The sequence below is a fragment of the Rattus norvegicus genome, chromosome 3 (assembly GCF_021556685.1).
Source record: "Rattus norvegicus strain SHRSP/BbbUtx chromosome 3, alternate assembly SHRSP_T2T, whole genome shotgun sequence".
In the NCBI taxonomy this organism is placed as follows: Eukaryota; Metazoa; Chordata; class Mammalia; order Rodentia; family Muridae; genus Rattus; species Rattus norvegicus.
The window spans coordinates 69,964,950-69,984,944 of NC_141536.1; the positions used below are offsets into that span (position 1 = coordinate 69,964,950).

At 36.5% G+C, this 19,995-nt stretch overlaps 1 protein-coding gene and 1 pseudogene across 1 annotated transcript; one reads left to right on the forward strand and one right to left on the reverse strand.

Annotated features, from left to right (window-relative positions):
• Or9f1-ps1 (olfactory receptor family 9 subfamily F member 1, pseudogene 1) lies at positions 468-4,818 on the forward strand (annotated as a pseudogene).
• Positions 6,715-7,653, reverse strand: Or9g4 (olfactory receptor family 9 subfamily G member 4). Its single transcript, NM_001000288.1, is given in 1 exon segment — positions 6,715-7,653. A coding segment is annotated over 1 exon segment (939 nt).
• Positions 7,654-19,995: the final 12,342 nt, after the last annotated feature.

The following is a 19,995-nucleotide window of genomic DNA, read 5'->3' on the forward strand; positions in this document are numbered from 1 at the left end:
GATATGGGAGGATAGATAATAAAACATGGATGGATAGAAATAATATGTTCTAATTTTCTTTAGATTTACAATAACTTACCAATTGGTGCATTTAAGTTTTGTATAATTTTCTGTTGCCCCTCAGTGTGCAAAGGATTTATTTTCCTGAGAGAAATCAAGCTTCTGTAAAGCAGTATAATTGAATATGTTAGAATCACTAACTCATTTGAATGTGGGCTGTCAATTGAATGACTTTTGGAAGATCAATGAAGATGATATTTTGCATGACTTATTATGATTTACACCGAGAAGAAAGCCTATTTTCATGTTCGGGGAGTGAAAAAACTTGTGACCTCTTTGGGGAACCTTGAAAGAGATTAACCATCACCTCTTCCTTTAACTGATACCAGTGCCTGGTTTTGCTCTCTGACATGCTCTCTCTCTCATGATCTTCAAAGTTATTTTATATCAGAAATCAGATGAGAAATGTTCTTATTCAAAATTTTTAGGTCTTTTTTTTTATTTAGAGAATACTTTATTAGTTTTTGTAATCAAACCCACGTATATAAGACCTTACATATTTAATACAGTGTGTTACCCCTGTACAAATGGAAATAACTTAAGTTCAACATTTCTAGACCAATATGGCTGTTAATTTCTGTACAGTGCCAACTCAACACAGTAAACGGGGATACTTTTTTCGAAAGTTGACAGCACAGGTAAAGTTTCAAAAAATTCAAATTATATATCTGTATATATATATTTATATTTATATAAAAAGACCAATAATAGCAGTGTGTTATGCATCAACAGCAGCAACAGCTTTTCCAGGTTCTGCAGTCATCTGAACAAAACTGTAGAGACATCCAGCACACTCCATTAAAAAAAAAAAAAGTAAAAAAAACAAAACCCGAGAAAACAGCACAGTTCTGTTACTCTTGTGGTACCTGGCACCATTTTTTTTTAAATTAGCTTCTCAATCATCATCTGGAAAGAAAACATTCTGAGCAACATCACTAAAAACAGCTCTGATAAAGCACGGTCACTACTACGTATCATAAAGCAGGTACAAGCTATTTTACATCCACAGAGGTATGATACAGTACTGTCCTACATCTATAATACTAGAGGATACAATTTAAAAGGCATTATTTGAGACTTGATTCTACTTTTCCAGCAGAGGGCCCAAAGGATGGTGTGACACAGCTTTGTAAAGAAACATACTCTAGACAGGATTTCCTTTCACTAGTGGCACACTTCGAAGGATTCATTCTCTCCATGAATGTCAGCTAAAACCGTTATTAAAAAAATGAAATATCCCTAGAACAAAACCGTATAACCACCGGATTCACATGAAGATGACCTAGTGGAGACAAGCTGGATCTCACCTTACCAACAAGCTATCAAATCTGTTATGTTTAAATAGTGAGACCTCCAAGGAAGGAGATGCCAAGTAGTGCTTCAAAGCTTCGGACCACAATCAAACACAGCATCCTTTTCAACAGAAGCAGAAGCTCATCTGAATATGCTCATGGATGCTGACATCAACATTTAATCATCTCCTCACTCATCCAGGAAGAGGGGGAGATCAGTTACTACTGTACTTTAATGTGTTCAACCAAATCACCATGTTACAAAAATAGCAAGCTGCCATAATAAAAAATAAGGCTCCTCTATCCAGCACCAGATAGCATCATTTTACTTTCAAGCTTAGAAATTGCACACTTGTATATAAACCAATCGAAAATGAGGATTGAGAGTTCATCTTGGTGGATTTTTCCTTTGATGAATATGAAGTGTCCTTCCTTATCTTTTTTGATGACTTTTAATTGAAAATTGATTTTATTTGATATTAGAATGGCTACTCCAGCTTGCTTCTTCTGACCATTTGCTTGGAAAGTTGTTTTCCAGCCTTTCACTCTGAGGTAGTGTCTGTCTTTGTCTCTGAGGTGTGTTTCCAGTAGGCAGCAGAATGCAGGGTCCTCATTGCGTATCCAGTTTGTTAATCTATGTCTTTTTATTGGGGAGTTGAGGCCATTGATATTGAGAGATATTAAGGAATAGTGATTATTGCTTCCTGTTATATTCATATTTGGATGTGAGGTTATGTTTGTGTGCTTTCATTCTCTTTGTTTTGTTGCCAAGACGATTAGTTTCTTGCTTCTTCTAGGGTATAGCTTGCCTCCTTATGTTGGGCTTTACCATTTATTATCCTTTGTACCACTGGATTTGTAGAAAGATATTGTGTAAATTTGGTTTTGTCATGGAATATCTTGGTTTCTCCATCTATGTTAATTGAGAGTTTTGCAGGATACAGTAACCTGGGCTGGCATTTGTGTTCTCTTAGGGTCTGTATGACATCTGTCCAGGATCTTCTGGCCTTCATAGTTTCTGGCGAAAAGTCTGGTGTGATTCTGATAGGTCTCCCTTTATATGTTACTTGACCTTTTTCCCTTACTGCTTTTAATATTCTTTCTTTATTTTGTGCGTTTGGTGTTTTGACAATTATGTGACGGGAGGTGTTTCTTTTCTGGTCCAATCTATTTGGAGTTCTGTAGGCTTCTTGTATGCCTATGGGTATCTCTTTTTTTAGGTTAGGGAAGTTTTCTTCTATGATTTTGTTGAAGATATTTACTGGTCCTTTGAGCTGGGAGTCTTCACTCTCTTCTATACCTATTATCCTTAGGTTTGATCTTCTCATTGAGTCCTGGATTTCCTGTATGTTTTGGACCAGTAGCTTTTTCCGCTTTACATTATCTTTGACAGTTGAGTCAATGATTTCTATGGAATCTTCTGCTCCCGAGATTCTCTCTTCCATCTCTTGTATTCTGTTGGTGAAGCTTGTATCTACAGCTCCTTGTCTTTTCTTTTGATTTTCTATGTCCAGGGTTGTTTCCATGTGTTCTTTCTTGATTGCTTCTATTTCCATTTTTAATTCCTTCAACTGTTTGATTGTGTTTTCCTGGAATTCTTTCAGGGATTTTTGCGATTCCTCTCTGTAGGCTTCTACTTGTTCTCTAAGGGAGTTCTTTATGTCTTTCTTGAAGTCCTCCAGCATCATGATCAAATATGATTTTGAAACTAGATCTTGCTTTTCTGGTGTGTTTGGATATTCTGTGTTTGCTTTGGTGGGAGAATTGGGCTCCGATGATGCCATGTAGTCTTGGTTTCTGTTGCTTGGGTTCCTGCGCTTGCCTCTCGCCATCAGATTATCTCTAGTGTTACTTTGTTCTGCTATTTCTGACCGGGGCTAGACTGTCCTATAAGCCTGTGTGTCAGGAGTGCTGTAGACCTGTTTTCCTGTTTTCTTTCAGCCAGTTATGGGGACAGAGTGTTCTGCTTTCGGGCGTGTAGTTTTTCCTCTCTACAGGTCTTCAGCTGTTCCTGTGGGCCTGTGTCTTGAGTTCACCAGGCAAGTTTCTTGCAGGGGAAAAGTTGGTCCTACCTGTGGTTCCAAGGCTCAAGTTTGCTCGTGGGGTACTGCCTAAGTCCTCTCCGCGGCGGCAGCAACCGGGAAGATCTGCGCCGCTCCTTCTGCGAGCCTCCGGTGCACCAGGGTTCCAGATGGCGTTCGGTGTTTTCCTCTGGCGTCTGGATGTGCACAGAGTGCAGTCTCTTCTGGTTTCCCAGGCGTGTCTGCCTCTCTGAAGGTTTAGCTCTCCCTCCCACGGGATTTGGGTGCAGAGAACTGTTTATCCGGTCTGTTTCCTTCAGGTTCCGGCGGTGTCTCAGGCGCAGGGATCCTGCCGCTCCTGGGCCCTCCCCTACGGGAACCGAGAGGCCTTATACAGTTGCCTCTTGGGCCAGGGATGTGGGCAGGGGTGGGCAGTGTTGGTGGTCTCCTCCGCTCTGCAGCCTCAGGAGTGCCCACCTGATCAGGCGGTGAGGTCTCTCTCCCACGGGGTTTGGGTGCAGAGAGCTGCTGCGGGCCGGGATCCGCGGGGTCAAAATTTTTAGGTCTTAATGAACAGAATAAAACTTGAACCTGTTTAGTCTGCTGAGATCCCCTAAGCCATCTTTACCTTCCACAATTCCGGGCCAAATCCAAGTCACACATGCTGTGCCCCAGGCCAGGGTGGTGAGTCTCTGGATCCTATCACACCTGCCTTTTCTGAGACTTAAGTATCCCTCTGTCTATACTAAGATCCCAGTGCCTGCATCTCTGAAGACAAGAGCATCTCCTTGCTAGATGTCTGTTCAGTCTTCTCCACTGGATTGGCCGATAACCAGTGCTCCCTACAGGGTGCCATGTCTTATGATTGTTATGTCGCCATATCTAATCTCCTGCTTTATGCTCAAGCTAAGATGATTTAGCAATGCAATAAATAATGGTAACAAGCAACAGATTCATATTGATCTTTTATGGTGAAAGTGTCTTTGGTGATTTTTTCTGTGATGTCTGGTGATGTTGGCATGTGATGTGAGGAGAGTTTCCAGTCTGTGCTGTACTTCTTCCTAGCATCCAAAGTCATTCTTACCCTGTTCATTTTGTCTTCCTATCTCTTTATCATTTCTGCCATGTTGAGGATCTAATTCACCAAGAGCCACTTCAAGGGGTTTTCCATCTGCTTCTCATATCTTAGCTCTGCGACCTTGTACTATGACTCCATTCTCCATGTCTACTCTTGCCCAAGTTCCAGCAACTCCCTGAAGAGGGACAGAATGGTGTCTACCTTTTATCCTGTCTTATTTTCCATGTTGGATCCCATGGACTACAGTCTCAGGAATAAAGATGTGTAGAAAGCTCTGATAAAAACACTGCAGGTTGGCTTATTCTGAAGTCTAAGTTGACATACACCTAGCAAGACAGGACTGTGTGAATACAAACTATTTGAATCAAAGTACAGGCACTGAGAATTTATAGGTAAAATTTTATTATTTGGAATTCAACATAAACTGTGTCTTTAGTTTACATGTTTTACTTAATAGTGGAAAATTTTAATTTTTTAAGGTTTTGTTGTCATACTTTCATGTATGTGCAAAATGCATTTTTCTCTCATTCAGTTTGTATTAGTTGTTGAGTAATTAAACTGTAGTCTACTATTGACTATTAATTTAAACTATTAATACAATTTTAAAACACAAATCTTTAATTGGATATAAAAGAGGAAAGCCTGTAATATTATCTTAATGGATTGATTTTTAATTAATTCTCTCTCCTAATACTCACCCCATTCTTGTCCTTGTACTACAAGTATTGTGGATACATGACAGAAACACATTATGAATTATTAATGTATCTATAACAACATGTCATTTCTAATAGGCACTGGGTTGATTCCTCATTAAACAAAAGACTTGTAATGTTAAAATTTGTTTTTGGGAAGGGAGAAGATAATTATGTATGAGAGAATAACCACACACAAATCAAAAAATCAAAACTTGGAACTAATTCATCTGATGTAATGTCTGCTACTATTGACCACATTTAAATTTTATTAAATTTATAAATGTGCCCATTTTGTCGATTGTAATAATAAACTTTAATCTCTGACTTAGATATTTAATAACCAACCTGCCATGTACTAAATATCAAAGTACATGTTTCTTTTCAAAGTATCTGTAACAATAATGCATGTGTTGAGTCTAGAACATTATTTTACTGATCTGAACATGTAAGTGTAACTTGCCTGAAGAGGTAACAAAAGGTTTGCCTCTAAGTGTGTTACACACTATCCTAAAACATGTTAGAATTTCAATAAAATAAGCCACTAAATAAATAAGTGAATTGATCTACTGCATTTGATAATGGAACTTACATATGAAGGGAATTATAGCAAGTACTCAAAGGAGAGGAGATAGAGGTTTTATTCCTGATGGAATCACTAGAGGGTTAAGGCATTGAATTCATATGGAGGTTTAAGGAAGTTGGCTCATAGCCAGAGATACCAACTATTTGATCCTCCAGGGTTTCTGGCAGCATCACAAATAGCTTTGTTAAGGCTGGAAATATGCTGACAATTCCCATGTCCAGTCCTAAGAGACAAGTAGTCTGGATCTGAACAGCCACAGGCTAAAGGATCTTGATAGTTTATTTTATCTTGAAGTTGTTTTTCCCCCTAATTGAACCATTTTAATATGCAACCTGAGGGAGGGTTCTGCAAAGTGTCTACGAGACTACACAATAGTTAGGGTGAGAAACAGCCAAAAAAGACTCATAATTTCCATAGATTATAAACCATTTTATTGATATTTTTAGCTGCATCTCATTGACAACTCATAAATTCTCTGTCTGATACTGCATTGATATAAAAGATATTTTCAAAGAGTGGTTTTGCATATTATATTTATGCTTTATTAAGGAATTCGTTGGAGGGATCACTGTACTAAAGAAAAGTCTCACAGTCTTACCTACACACCTCAGAATCTTAGCAGTCTGAAATTACTCTTCAGAGAGCAACAATGGCTTGGTCAACTTAATTTAAAACTATGTTCTTTGAAACTGTAATTTCATTTTCTCTCAAGTTCTTTAAGAATTAACTAACAAGATGAATTTTATGAAAAAATTAAGAGACAAAATATAATAGTAAAAGCATTAAATGTTCAAGTGTGTAAACTATAGGTGTTAAATATTACACATACAAAACAAAAATTAAGTAAAAGTCATTTGCTCATCATTTCATCATTCAGAGGATCATCTGTTCAATTTATGTGAAATGCATAAATACGAGAGCACATGCAAAACTGAGTTATTGGGAGAATATGTTAACAGCACTTAGCCAAAAGTGGTAATCTTCACGTGTGTGGTCGTATTGTCTGTGTTGCTTTCTTGAAAGCATCTTTGACATCTTTGTTCCTTAGGCTATAGATGAGAGGGTTGAGCAATGGGTTGACTACAGTGTAGAAGAGGGCAGCCACTTTGTCCTTTTCTAGCGAGTAGGTTGAACTAGGCCTTGAATACATGAACAGCAAGGAGCCATAGAAGAGCATGACTGAAACCAGATGAGAGGCACAGGTGGAGAAAGCTTTACGTCTTCCTGAGGCAGAGCGGATCCTCAAGATAGCCAGCAAGATGTTGAAGTAGGATATAAGGATGGCCAGAATGCTGGAGAGCACAGTGAAGCCCACCACACCTAGGAGGACCTTTTCATAGACACGGGTGTCTGTACAGGACATTTTTACCAATGGTGGTGCATCACAGAAAAAGTGATCAATAATATTTTTACCACAGAAAGTTAGCCGGAAGGTGTTTGCAGTATGGGCTATGGCATTCAAAAATCCCCCTATGTAACACCCAACTACTAACCCGGTACAGAGAGAAGACGACATGATGCTTGAGTAGATCAATGGACTACAAATTGCAGAGTGTCGGTCATAAGCCATGGCTGCCAGAAGGTAGCACTCAGTGTAGGCTACAACACAGGAGAAGAACAACTGAGCCCCACATCCGGCCAAGGAAATGCGTTTGTCTTCTGAGATACAAGTGGCCAATATTTTGGGTGTATATACAGAAGTATACCAGAAATCCAAAAATGACAGATTGCTGATGAAAAAGTACATAGGTGTATGTAGTTTAGAATCAATTCGGATTAAGACAACCAACATCATGTTCCCAGACAGTGTCAACAAGTAGATGGTTAGAAATATTCCAAATAGAACCAACTGCCAGTGGGGGTCTGCTGAGAAGCCCACGAGGATGAATTCAGTAAGGATGGTGCGATTGTCCACCTCCATGTCCACAGAGGAAAACCTGGCCATCAATAAACATTGAATAATGGTAGCAAACATTTTAGGTAATTCAGAAGTTACTAGGGATCCTAAGAGATTTTATTTATTATCCTAAATTCTAAAACTTTAGTGTGTGACTTTGAAAGATTATGACAATTGTGTTGTAAGTGACTTTAAAATTAGAGAGCTTACATAGCGGCTTCAATGCAGTGCACGAAATAGATGAGAGAAATAGCTTATTGAATTGTTCAATAAATGATTGGATATATGTATGTATGTATGTATGTATGTATGTATGTATGTATGTATGTGTGTATATTTGACCAGAACAATGTTTGGACAGTAGTCATCACTCATGAAACTGAAGTACTATGAGTTGAATATGATGCCATGTGCCTACACACAGGAGACTGAAGCAAGAGGATGCTAAATTCACATTCATCTTATGTTTTCAGTATCCCTAATGAAAAATTCACAAACACACACACACACACACACACACACACACACGCACACACACACACTCACACACGCGCACACACACACACACACTTTTAATACATTTCCATAATTAATTGAGAATGCCTTGTGTGTCAAGGATTAAACTTCACATACATTATTCCTTCTGCTCATGTAACAAACTGAAAAGAATATACTCCACATGAATCATATAGTCTGTACTATATTGAACTCTGTGATTAATTTAATTCACAGAATTTGAATCAAATTTACATAGCTCAAGTAACATTGCATACTTCCTGATATAACTGATGATACTTGTGTAAAATATATGTAATCACAGAGTATGTGCTGAGGAGCTAGATGAGACTTAGACAAAATATATACATGTATATTTATTTATCTATATTTTCCAGTATACTGCTGTACTATAGACTAAATACTACTCTTATATTTATTTCAAATACTAGAAAAATTATTTCAAAAAATTCTCTCATCAAAGAATGATTAATGAGGCTAGTGAGGTGGCTCATCAGGTGAACACTCCTGCAGCTAAGATCGACAACCTGAGTTCCATCCTGAGGACCCCCATGGTAGGAGGAGAAACATTATTATTTCCAAGTTGTCTTCTGGGTTGTACACTTCACACACACACACACACACACACACACACACACACACACACACACAGAGTAACTATAGTAACAACTAAATGAGATGAAAATGAAAGAAAACAGGAATGTTTGAGGACATTGTTATGTTCAATCCTATTATAATATCCTAAGCTCTATGTAAATGTCAGGTAGTACTACATGAGTTTGCACAGTTTTTAATGGTTTGGAGGTTTCTGTAAAAGGTAGTGTGAATTTGAAATAGTGAGAGAAGGAAGTAAAAGATGGTGATTGGAAGTCTGGCAAGCCTGAAGGCATGGTGGGAGAGGAAGGAAGGAAAGAAGAGGAAGGAAGGAAGGATGGAGGAAGGAAGGAAGGAAGGAAGGAAGGAAGGAAGGAAGGAAGGAAGGGCAAAAGTGAGCCAGGAAGAAAGAAAGAGGGAGGGAAGAAAGTCAAAGGTCCTGTGTGTCTTGCAATGAATAATTATATATTCTGTAGACTGTAGATAATGTAAAACCAGAATCATTTTATAAACCAAAACCATGTACTACTCACTTTATTCCATCATATGAGATACATAAACATCTGTATCTTATGTAGCAGATAATAAACACCAGGAAGAACTTTGTCCAGAGGAACAATGGACCATGAAGTTAAAAAGCTGCTGTCCCCAAAATGCTAAGAATTCTCTAAAACACAACCAAAATCAGAACCACAATGAAGAACAGATTTTTATCTTTAGCTGTTCATGCAGAGTGATAATCCAGAGACAAACAGAAGTTGTTGATACATTTCAAAATGCTCACTTTTGAGCAAAGCCAGTCAATATATTGTCACTAGAAGTGTGTATTCAAAACACTTTTAATTCTGTCATCTTCACAATTAGGAGGCAAGTAACTTGCTATTTTCACCAAACACAGAATTTAACTGAGGTCAGTGCACCTTGAAGATGTAAAGCCAGTCTACTTCTATCACTTATGCTGTACTATGCATTACTTCCATTGGAAAATAGTGTGCATCACTTTAAACCTACCCAGTTCTGCAAGCAGGCTGTAACTTACCTGGAGAATATCACCCTCACAATTCTTATCTTATTTTGTAACTTAGCATTCTAGATGCTCATATAATTTGTTCATAATGTTTAACCTGGTATAGATGTTCCAGAGTGCTTAGTTCTCTTTGCCGTGTTCCCATGCCATGGATTGGTTGTTTTCGACATTCCCCAGTTACAGGGCTTTGTTTTCTAACATGTTCTATAACCTACAATTTCACTTCAACTTTTTCTATTCATTTTATTTCTCAAATACAACATCTATGTGCAGTATCAAAAGATTTTTAGCAGTGTGCTTCCTGTCCCTGCAACACTAATTGATGGACATCTTTATGGTTAATATACTAGTCTTTTTAAGACCATTCAAAATGTCTTTCTCTGGTTATGAACCATCATTAATGATTTAAAAATGTTACCTACTTCCCACCAATAACTGTCATTCTTATGATTACTGAGCTGTGTTGATCACAGTGTTGAAATCATCAATCTTATCTATTTTAATACATTAATTCATTAATTGACCATTTCTCCACATTAAATTCAATTTCCATTAGGCAAAATATTTCTGTGCTGACTCCTGCTATATTTGTAGCATTGAGAATGTTTATAGGGTAAATAAGTACATACATGATATTTCTTTAACTTGTATTTTCTACATGATTGAATACTTCTAAAAGAACTTACAATATTTAAATTTAAAATTCAGAACAGTATTATCATTAAATGTCTGACAACAAATTTTTTTCTCAAGGGTCGCATACTATATCAAAGCAAGAAGGAAGACTGAGTAAATGAAAATTCATTCCCAGAATCTCAAATCCATTATAAATTGGAAATAAATTGCTGATTATACATGGTTATAAAAATGGAATGGACACAAAATGTCAGAATCAAACATGACATTGCACATAGATAGAATGGCTTTTAAAGATGCATTGCCTATGTATAGTAGCCCTGTTCCAAGTTGCTTCAGTGAAGAAAACAAAGTGTTTAATTATATCTCTGTGGCCTCTAAATATTAGAACGCATAGCACTTGTCAAACTACACAGAGTACCAAACTACACAGAGCAACTCACAAAGTCTGTTAAGTGTGTAATTAAATACGTGGTGCTCAGGACAAATATCAAACATGTATTCAAATCATATAGAATAAACATAGCAGAATATTAAGTGAAATGTATATGCTTGCATATTCTCTCTCTCTCTCTCTCTCTCTGTGTGTGTGTGTGTGTGTGTGTACATTTATGTTCATGTTTAGCATAGCAGTGATCTTTGGGTGGCCAAGCTATATATAATATTTTCTTTTTCACTGTAGCTGAAGTTCCAGCTAGAGAAAAAATGCTTTGGTTCCCCTCATTCCAGCTACTTACCCTTTGTCTGCAAGACAAGTTCTTGGAAGTCACACAATTTGCTTTCTTTTGGTATTTTGAGGTGCCTTTGTTTGACCTAATATATATTATTTCCTCAATTGTCCACTGAGACTTCTACATAGCAACCAGAAATATATACTTCATTCTCCAAAGACACAATTATCGTTCACTTGGAGTTTGGGGATGATGTATCATTTAGGGTATAATCAAAGGAGTCTTGCTGTATTAAAAGTTGAGTGTGTGCAAGTAAGCCACAATATAGGCTTAAAATGACTGGTGATAGAATTTTTCCAAATTGTGCTACTCAGAATTTCTGGAACATATAATTTTTCTAATTTTTGTTACCATGTTTTTTTCTGTGTACAGACTACCATCCTTCTATAGTCTTAGAAGTTGACAAATGTCTCCTACAATTAATATATTGAGGCTATGACCTCCAAGGCCTCAGAATATAATTTATTATTATTGGGCCTTTAGGATGATGGTTAAGATCAAAGGAGGGAGTGAATAGACTCTCACCTAAATATTTCATATTCAAAGAGACACCAGAGACATGAGTGAACAGAGAGGTCACTTGTGAGTCATCTTCAAGGTAGGCAGAGAGACCTCAGGAAAAATCAGTTCTTCCAAGATGTTGAACTTGGTTTGTACTTCAGAATTCTGAGGGGAAACATGCTTGTTTAGTTTGCCTAGTGTTTGGTGTTTTCTTATGGAATTTCTAACATATTATTCATATAAAAGATTTTTATGGTGAATGTTATCTTTTATATACAAACGTCCTCTCAAAATAGTAAATATGATATCCCACAATAAATTTTCTCAAGATTTATTTACTTTATATGAAAACAGAATTCACAAGTATATTATAGTTATTTATATTGAGACACACACATACACACACACACACACACACACACACACACATATATATATATATATATATATATATATATATATATATATATATAGAGAGAGAGAGAGAGAGAGAGAGAGAGAAAGAGAGATCCACAAAAACAAAATGTGGTCTTCAGATTTCATATATAACCTGGAGTAACTGAAGAAACTGGAAATTTCAAAGGTATTGTTGCAGGGATGGGGATATAAATAGAGGAATAACAGGGTACAAGTGGTCTATCTAAAGGAGGAAATTGAAAAAAGGTGGGAAAAAGAGAGGAAGATACAATAGAAGAAAGGAGGAGAGAAAATAGTAGTAGGAATGCCTGAAATAGTTACAATTGAACATCTCCTCCAAAATACCTATAACACACTTAGGCATGCATATACGCATATATATATATACATATATATAATATAATTTGTATGTATTGTTTAAAATAAATTGTCCTATCTGAGCCAACAGTGCTACTTCTAAGAGCCATAAAGTATCTAACAAAAATCCCAATGACAAGCATGAAAATATTTTTTTGAGTTGTTAACAAAGGTTGTCACAGAGACACACAATAAATTACAGTCTATTATCATTGCTTTTGTTATGGCCCAGAGGTAAAAGGAGCATCCATATTGTTGAAGACATCATGGACTTCAGACACAGGATGCTGAGAGCCCAAGCTATTTTTTACCTGAAAGTTTCTTCTCAGAGGACTAGCTTTTCTACTATCAGAAGATGCCATATAAACTTCTAAAGATGGGAAACAACCAGTAGTTCTACCCTACTGTGAAACATGTGAACCACAAAAACAAATAACATGGTACAATAACCAAAAGTGTGCAGTTGAGGTATAGATGCTTTCATGGTAACCAACGGCACCCCAGTTATATTTAAAGCCATCTGAACAATAGTGAAACCATGCCTGGTACTGGAAAAGTTCCCAATTACCTGGGGCTAGTGAAGACTAGAGTCTTTTCCCAATCTGTGGGTTGCTGTTTTGTCCTATTGACAGTGGACTTTGCCAGATGTCCATCAACAGAAAAATGGATGCAGAAATCGTGGGACATTTACACAATGAAGTACTACTCAGCTATTAAAAACAATGACTTCATGAAATTCATAGGCAAATGGATGGAACTAGGAAAATATCATTCTGAGTGAGGTAATCCAGGCACAAAAGTACACACAAGAAATGTACTGCTTTATTAGCCCCAAAGCTCACAACGCCCATTATACAACTCACAGACCATTTAGGAGGAAAAAGACCAGGTGTGGATGCTTCAGTCCTGCATTTATGAGGGAATAGGATGATCTTGGGTGGTGGAGGGAGGGGCTCTTGGGAGGGAGAGAGGAAGGGGAGGAAATAAGGGGACAGTATCAGGTACTGGAGGGGACAGAAGAGAGGTAAAGAAGGTCAGAAAATCAAATAAACATATGTAGCAGTGGGGGATGGGGACTAGGAATAGCCACTGGGGGGTCCCAGGTGCCAGGGAAGCGAGAGGCTCCCAGGACCCAACTAGGAACATGTTAGTCTAAATGTATAGAGAAGGGGAGATGGAACTTGGATAGACCACCTCCAGTAGATAAGCACTGCCCCTAGTCAAGGGATTGGGCCACACACCCATCTCAAAGTTTTTACCCAGAAATATTCCTGTCCAAAGGAAAGGCAGGGACAAAAAATGGATGTTGCCAGGAGGTGCTTGCTGACAGGAACCTGGTGTGGCTGTTCCTTGGGAGGTTTGGCCAGCAACTGACCAATGCAGATGTGGATGCTTGGAGCCAACCATCAGGCTGAAGAACCCTCCATAGGAACCCCACAGGAAGAACAATGTCGGCTGGCCAGACCACACAGTGCTACCAGGGACTAGACCACCAACCAAGGAATGTACAAGGAGGGATACATGGCTCTAGATAATATGTAGTAGAGGATGGCCTTGTCTGATATCAATGGAAAGGGAGGCCGTTGGTCCTATAGAGGTTTACTACCCCAGCATAGGATGCTGGAGTGGTGGGATGGGAGTGGGTGGGTGGGGGAGCATTCTCATAGAGGCAAAGGGAGAAGGCAGATGGGATGAGAGGGTTGTAGCAGGGTAACCATGAAAGAGGATATCATTTGAGATGTAAACAAATGGAATGATTAATAAAAAGGAAGTAAGTAGTTGTAGGGTTTGAAAAATGTGGAGGAGGAAGAGGTAGTGATTGGGCTTACTAAAAATTAGGATTTCTGAGAGAGCCTTATATAAACACACTAACTAATAGGCTATTTTCAACATGCAACTTTAAGAAAGGTATTTAAATGAAACTACCCAGCATGGATGGCCAGTATTGCACATAGTTACTTGGGTTATTAAGTGAAAAACTACAGTACAAGGAATTGAGTGTCTTTCTATGACTTATTGTCCAGTGAGACCCCAGTGTTTTCAAAGCATCACACACTATTGCCATTGCTCTTGGTTATCTCAAGAACAACATACTAATATTCTGTTGTTAAATGCACCTCTTGGATGAAAGACATTATTTTCAATGTGATTGAGAAAGCTCTTTCCTGTTGGCTAGCTTTGCTAGTGCCAAAATGTACAATGTATGCTGTTGGGAAAGAAAATACAGCCATGATCTTACCTACTGATAGACACTGCGTCCTGCAAAACTTATCTTTCAGGCAAGATGTGCAATACTTCTGCAATAAATGAACACAACATTTATAAAATAACTTATTTATGTTATGATTGGGATTTAGATTTGTTCCACAGGAAGGATTTTATACTTGGTACTGAAATCTATCACTTTCAATCTCTAAAATATTAATCAACACCCAGTAAATTGGAAGGTTACAAAATTAGCCTACAACAATCAGTAACCTTTCTATACACTGTAACAATCACATTGAGAAAAAGTTATAGAAACATTCTCGCTCACAGTAATAGTCTAAAAACTATCTAGGAATAAACTGAACAAAATGTAAAAGACTGCTACAGAGAAAACTTTGAATTCCTGAAAAGATTAAAATAGATGCTTAGAGACAGGACAATATGACATGCTCATGGACTTGTAGAACTGATATATAAATGAGCATTTATAGAAAGAAGTGTATTGATTTAGTAAAATCTCATTCAAAATCCATATATTGCAGAAATAGAACAGACAATTCTAAAATTTGTGTGGAAACACAAAATACCTGGACAGGCAAAGCAATTCTAAGCAAAAGAAAAAATGCTGGAGAAATTATCATTTCAGATTTCAACATGCATTATTGAGCTACATCAATAAAACACCAATATAGTCTTGCACAGAGCAGATATGTAATTGAATGGAACAAAATTAAAGACTCAATGAGAAATGTTTGTAACTACAGATGTTGGTATTCAACAAAGCTGCCAAAGAGATACACAGGATAAAGACAGTTTCTTCAAAAAAATTATACTGGGAAAACAGGATGTAGATGGATGAAACTAGATTCCTACATATTACCCTGCACAACTCTAAATGTATGAAAAACCTCAGTATAAATACTGTATCTGCTCAAGGAAACAAAAGCAGTATCACAAGGTTTAAAGGCAGGAAGGGGCTTTCAGAGAAAACATTTGTTCAGCTCAGTTCAAGCTCAAGGTTTCAGTGTCTGAAGTTCAGGATGTCTTCAGCAATAGAGAACTATCTTTCCCCTCTTTGGGAAATCAAGGCCTGGTGAGTCTCATGGCTAAAACTGACCGCAAAGCCTTTTTTTTTTTAAAGGTGGTCTTTGGCTTTTACGCAGAGCATTGTAAGTTCATTTAAAATTGTATGTATATTTGTACACAGACTTACATGTACTGAAGATTTTTTTAGGTAGTTAATAATGTGATTCCTTAAGACTTTTCAGACACAAGACCTGTCATTTTACCTTGCTGCTTCTGTATTTATTTTCATGCTTCCTTCCTACTTCAAAGCCTCCCATTCTAATTACTTTGCTATTCCCGTGCCCAAAGTTCCTACACTGTCAATGGTCCATTTATGCTACTGTATTTTCTGAAGTTACTCCAGGATGTTCTCACATCTGAAGGTTTAGAAGGAGGAGCTTCCAATGACAAAGAGTACGTGACATTTGTTTTTCTGGGTCTGGGTTACTTCACGCAACATGTTCTTTTCTAGTTCTTTGCATTCAGCTGCAAAGTTTCACTTTTCTTCACTGCTGGATAGTATTCCATAGTATATATGCTCTACGTTTTCATTACCCATTTGTAGGTTGTTTCCGTTTCCTATCTAATGTGAGTAGAACAGCAATGAATATCACTGAACAAGAATTTGTAAAGTAGGAGTCCTGTGGGCACATGCCAAAGAGTGGCATAGCTGGGCCCTACGGGAGACTTATTTTTAGATGTATTTGACTGTACTCCTTTAATTTTCTTCTCATTCGTTATTGTTTCAGCTAATATTTTGAGCAGATTATTTAAAAAGATGGGAATGGTGGGTATACCTGTCTAATGAATTCAATGGGAGTTGCGTTGATGTTTGTTGTAGGTTCCTTATATATGGCTTTTATTATGTTAAGGCATGCTTCCTTTTTGCCCTACATTACCTAGTAGTTTTGTCATGAATTATGTCAAAGGATTTGTTGTATATATTGAGATGATCATGGATTTTAGTCTTTAGGTTGTTTATTTAGATTTTTACACTGATTGACTTGTTTGAAATGCAAATAAAAATATCCAATTTAAAAAAAAGAAAAAAAAGGTAAAGAAGTTCCAATGTCATAAGCAATATGTAATTACTTTCAAGTTATAATTAATGAACTGTAAGTTTAATGCAATGAGGTATATGCTTTTACTCTACTCACAGTTCATTTAGAGACTTTTCCTACATTTTTATTAAAAGTTATTATTTCTGTGCATTGCTTGTTTTGTCTGTTAAGGCAATGTTACTACTCACTATGTCTTGAAAATAGGAGACTAGTTTGTAGGTAGTATATGCCTTCTTCCTCTCAGAAGTGCTTCAAGTGCAAGTTGGTTACAGATCCATAAGAACAATTCCCAATATAGGTTAATGCCAGGGAGTTGAGGTTGGAGTGGGTGGCTGTGATTGGGAGCATCCTCATAGAACAGGGGGAGGGGGAAGGGGGTGCGGGAGAGGGGGGAAAGCTGATAGCATTTGAAATGTAAATACATAAGATATCCAAGAAAAATTAAATTATTAAAAAATAATGCTCTTTAGAAACCAGGATTTCTGCCAAAATAAACTTTTGTTAGAATTATAAACATAATTGTTGTATAAACATCATGTTTTATATATTTGTATATATACACAATTACTATAAATGTTATTGTCAAAACAATTATTAAAGAAAAATATAGCAGGCATATATATATATTAAGGCTTTTAATATCCATTTAAATATTTAATCTGCTTCTATGATATGTTTTCTTATTTTAAAAATTATCTAATCACTTTATCAATGTATTATGTATAATAAATAAATGGCTGAATGTATGTGTTGCACTATGTGCATGCCTGGTGTCCTCAGAAGCAAAAAGAGAACATGAGCAATCCCATGTCATGAGTTAAGTAAGTTGACACATGGGTGCTGTTAGTGAAACCTGGATCCTCTGGATGACCAGCAATTGATCTTAATTGCTGAATTGTCACTCTAGCCACTGCTCTGTTTCCTTATCCAGACACTATTCAATATTTATTCGTTGTATTTGGGTTAAAAGACTTCCTGAAATAAAGTCTTCATGGTGCCCTACTTTTAATGATCGTTTTTCTGCTTTTAATGATTGTTTCTATTAATGACAGTCTCTGTAATTTGAGGTTTGCCATTTTACAACATTAAATTAAAATTTCATCACATTGTCAAAAATAATTCATAAAACCCCACTATAAAATTAAAAGTGGCTTCATAAAATAATAAAAATTGTACAATAATAATTATGTAACACATTCACAATATTGATTCTACTTTAAAATGTAATTTCCTATTAATAACTTTATATTACTCTTGACAAAGATAATACAATTATGTCATAGGTTAATATGATATTATTAAAATGAAACTAGACTGAGAATTCCTAATCTGTCTCTGTTTTAAATTCTAAACGTTTTTAATAAAGATATTTTCATTTGCAGAAAACATAATTGAGACGTTCAGATTTATCTAATTTACATTTCTTTTGCATATTACAAATTCTCCTGGGTGATTATGAAGAAAAGTTATTGGGTAGACTAATGTATCAATCTGGAACAGAGTTTGCTATAGGCCCAGATGGAGAAATACAATTTCATAGAGGTGACTGAATTCATTCTGATGGGTATCACTGACCGGCTTGAACTTCAGGATCCATCATTCAGATTTTCTCATCATCTATGTGGTTTCACTGATAGAATTCTCTCACTCATCATAAAAGCTTCCTCCTGCAGGAGATGGGAACAAATTTAAAATCGAACACCCTACATTATGCAGAGGGAGAGAAAGAGAGAGATAGATGATAGATAGATAATAGATAACTAGATAGATAACTAGATAGATAGATAACTAGATAGATGATAGATAGATAGATAGATAGATAGATAGATAGATAGATAGAGACAGAGACAGACAGATAGACAGACAGGTGTGTGCGTGTGCGTGAGCACACACACACACACACACACACAAACACACACACACACACACACACACACAGAGGGAGGGGGAGACAGTGTTTGGAATGCTCAGCTCTAAATGGAATGTATCCATAAAATTTCTCCCTCAAAACACATAGAAACCTGCAGAAGTGGAAACAAAAAGAATACAATAGCCAGAGGGAAGGGAGAACACAACAACTTGGCTGTCTTGAGCATAGCTCATAGGAATGTACAGACTGAAGCAGCAAACGCAGGACCTTCGCGGTTCTGTACCAGGTCCTCTAGGGATGTTATGACTTCCAGTTTAGTGTTTTTAAAGGGACTCCTGAATGTGTGAACAAGTGGGTCTCTGATTCTTGAGCATGCGTTCTCTCTGGCTGTTTTCCTTTCGTTGATTTGCCTTGTCCAACTTTGGTGTGACAGTTTTTATCTTATTATGTTTTTTATTGTTAGATTTTGTTGTTTTATCTTAGAAGCCTGTTATTTTTAATGAGAAAAGACAGTAATGGATCTGGATGAGAAGGGTAGTGGGGAGTTATGGGATGAGTAAAGGGAGAGAAAACGGTAATATTGATAGATTGCATTAGAGAAGAATCTAATATTATCAATAGTGGGAAAATAAAAATACGGTAAAGTCATGCAATATGTCATATAGCAAAATTTTAAAAGGATTATTTTCAAAATAAATGTTATTAAAAATTAAGTAGATTATTTTATCTCTTCTAATATGAAATATGATAGCTATATATTAGAAGTTTGAAAATATTTGGAAATTAAAGGATGAAATAAGTTTGTAATAAATGGATGTGACCTGGAACATGGAGAAAATTTTCCTTGGTGTTGAAAATATTTTGTATATTGATTTAGGCTTTACACAATAAACTTTTCAATTTTTATGATTTATGTTACATTATATGGAAATGTAATTTAATTCTTATGCATATGGCAGGCATGTCAGACTTTAATATTGATATCATGTCAGTTTTTATTATCCAAATGGACCTAGGCCTTTATTCAGGTTATACAATAGTTGGGTCCTCATGGTAATAGCATTTTGGATTATAATAGGTTACAAAGGTTTTTATAAGAAAGCAAAGACATGTTTCTTAAGCTCAACAGGATGTATTTACTTCAAATATTTTAGCTATTATATTTTGGTTTTAAGAAAGACATTCCCATTTTTCCATTGTAACAATAGTAATTGATAATCTTTAAATGAATGAATAAATTATTTAAGTTATATATGTCTCTGTGGAAATCACAGGTTGTTAATTTCCTTTTGATAGTTAACTTTATATTTCCCCTTGGGAAATATACAGAGTATCCCAGACAATTAGAAGACACAACAAAGTCTTAAGTTTCTAAGATGATCT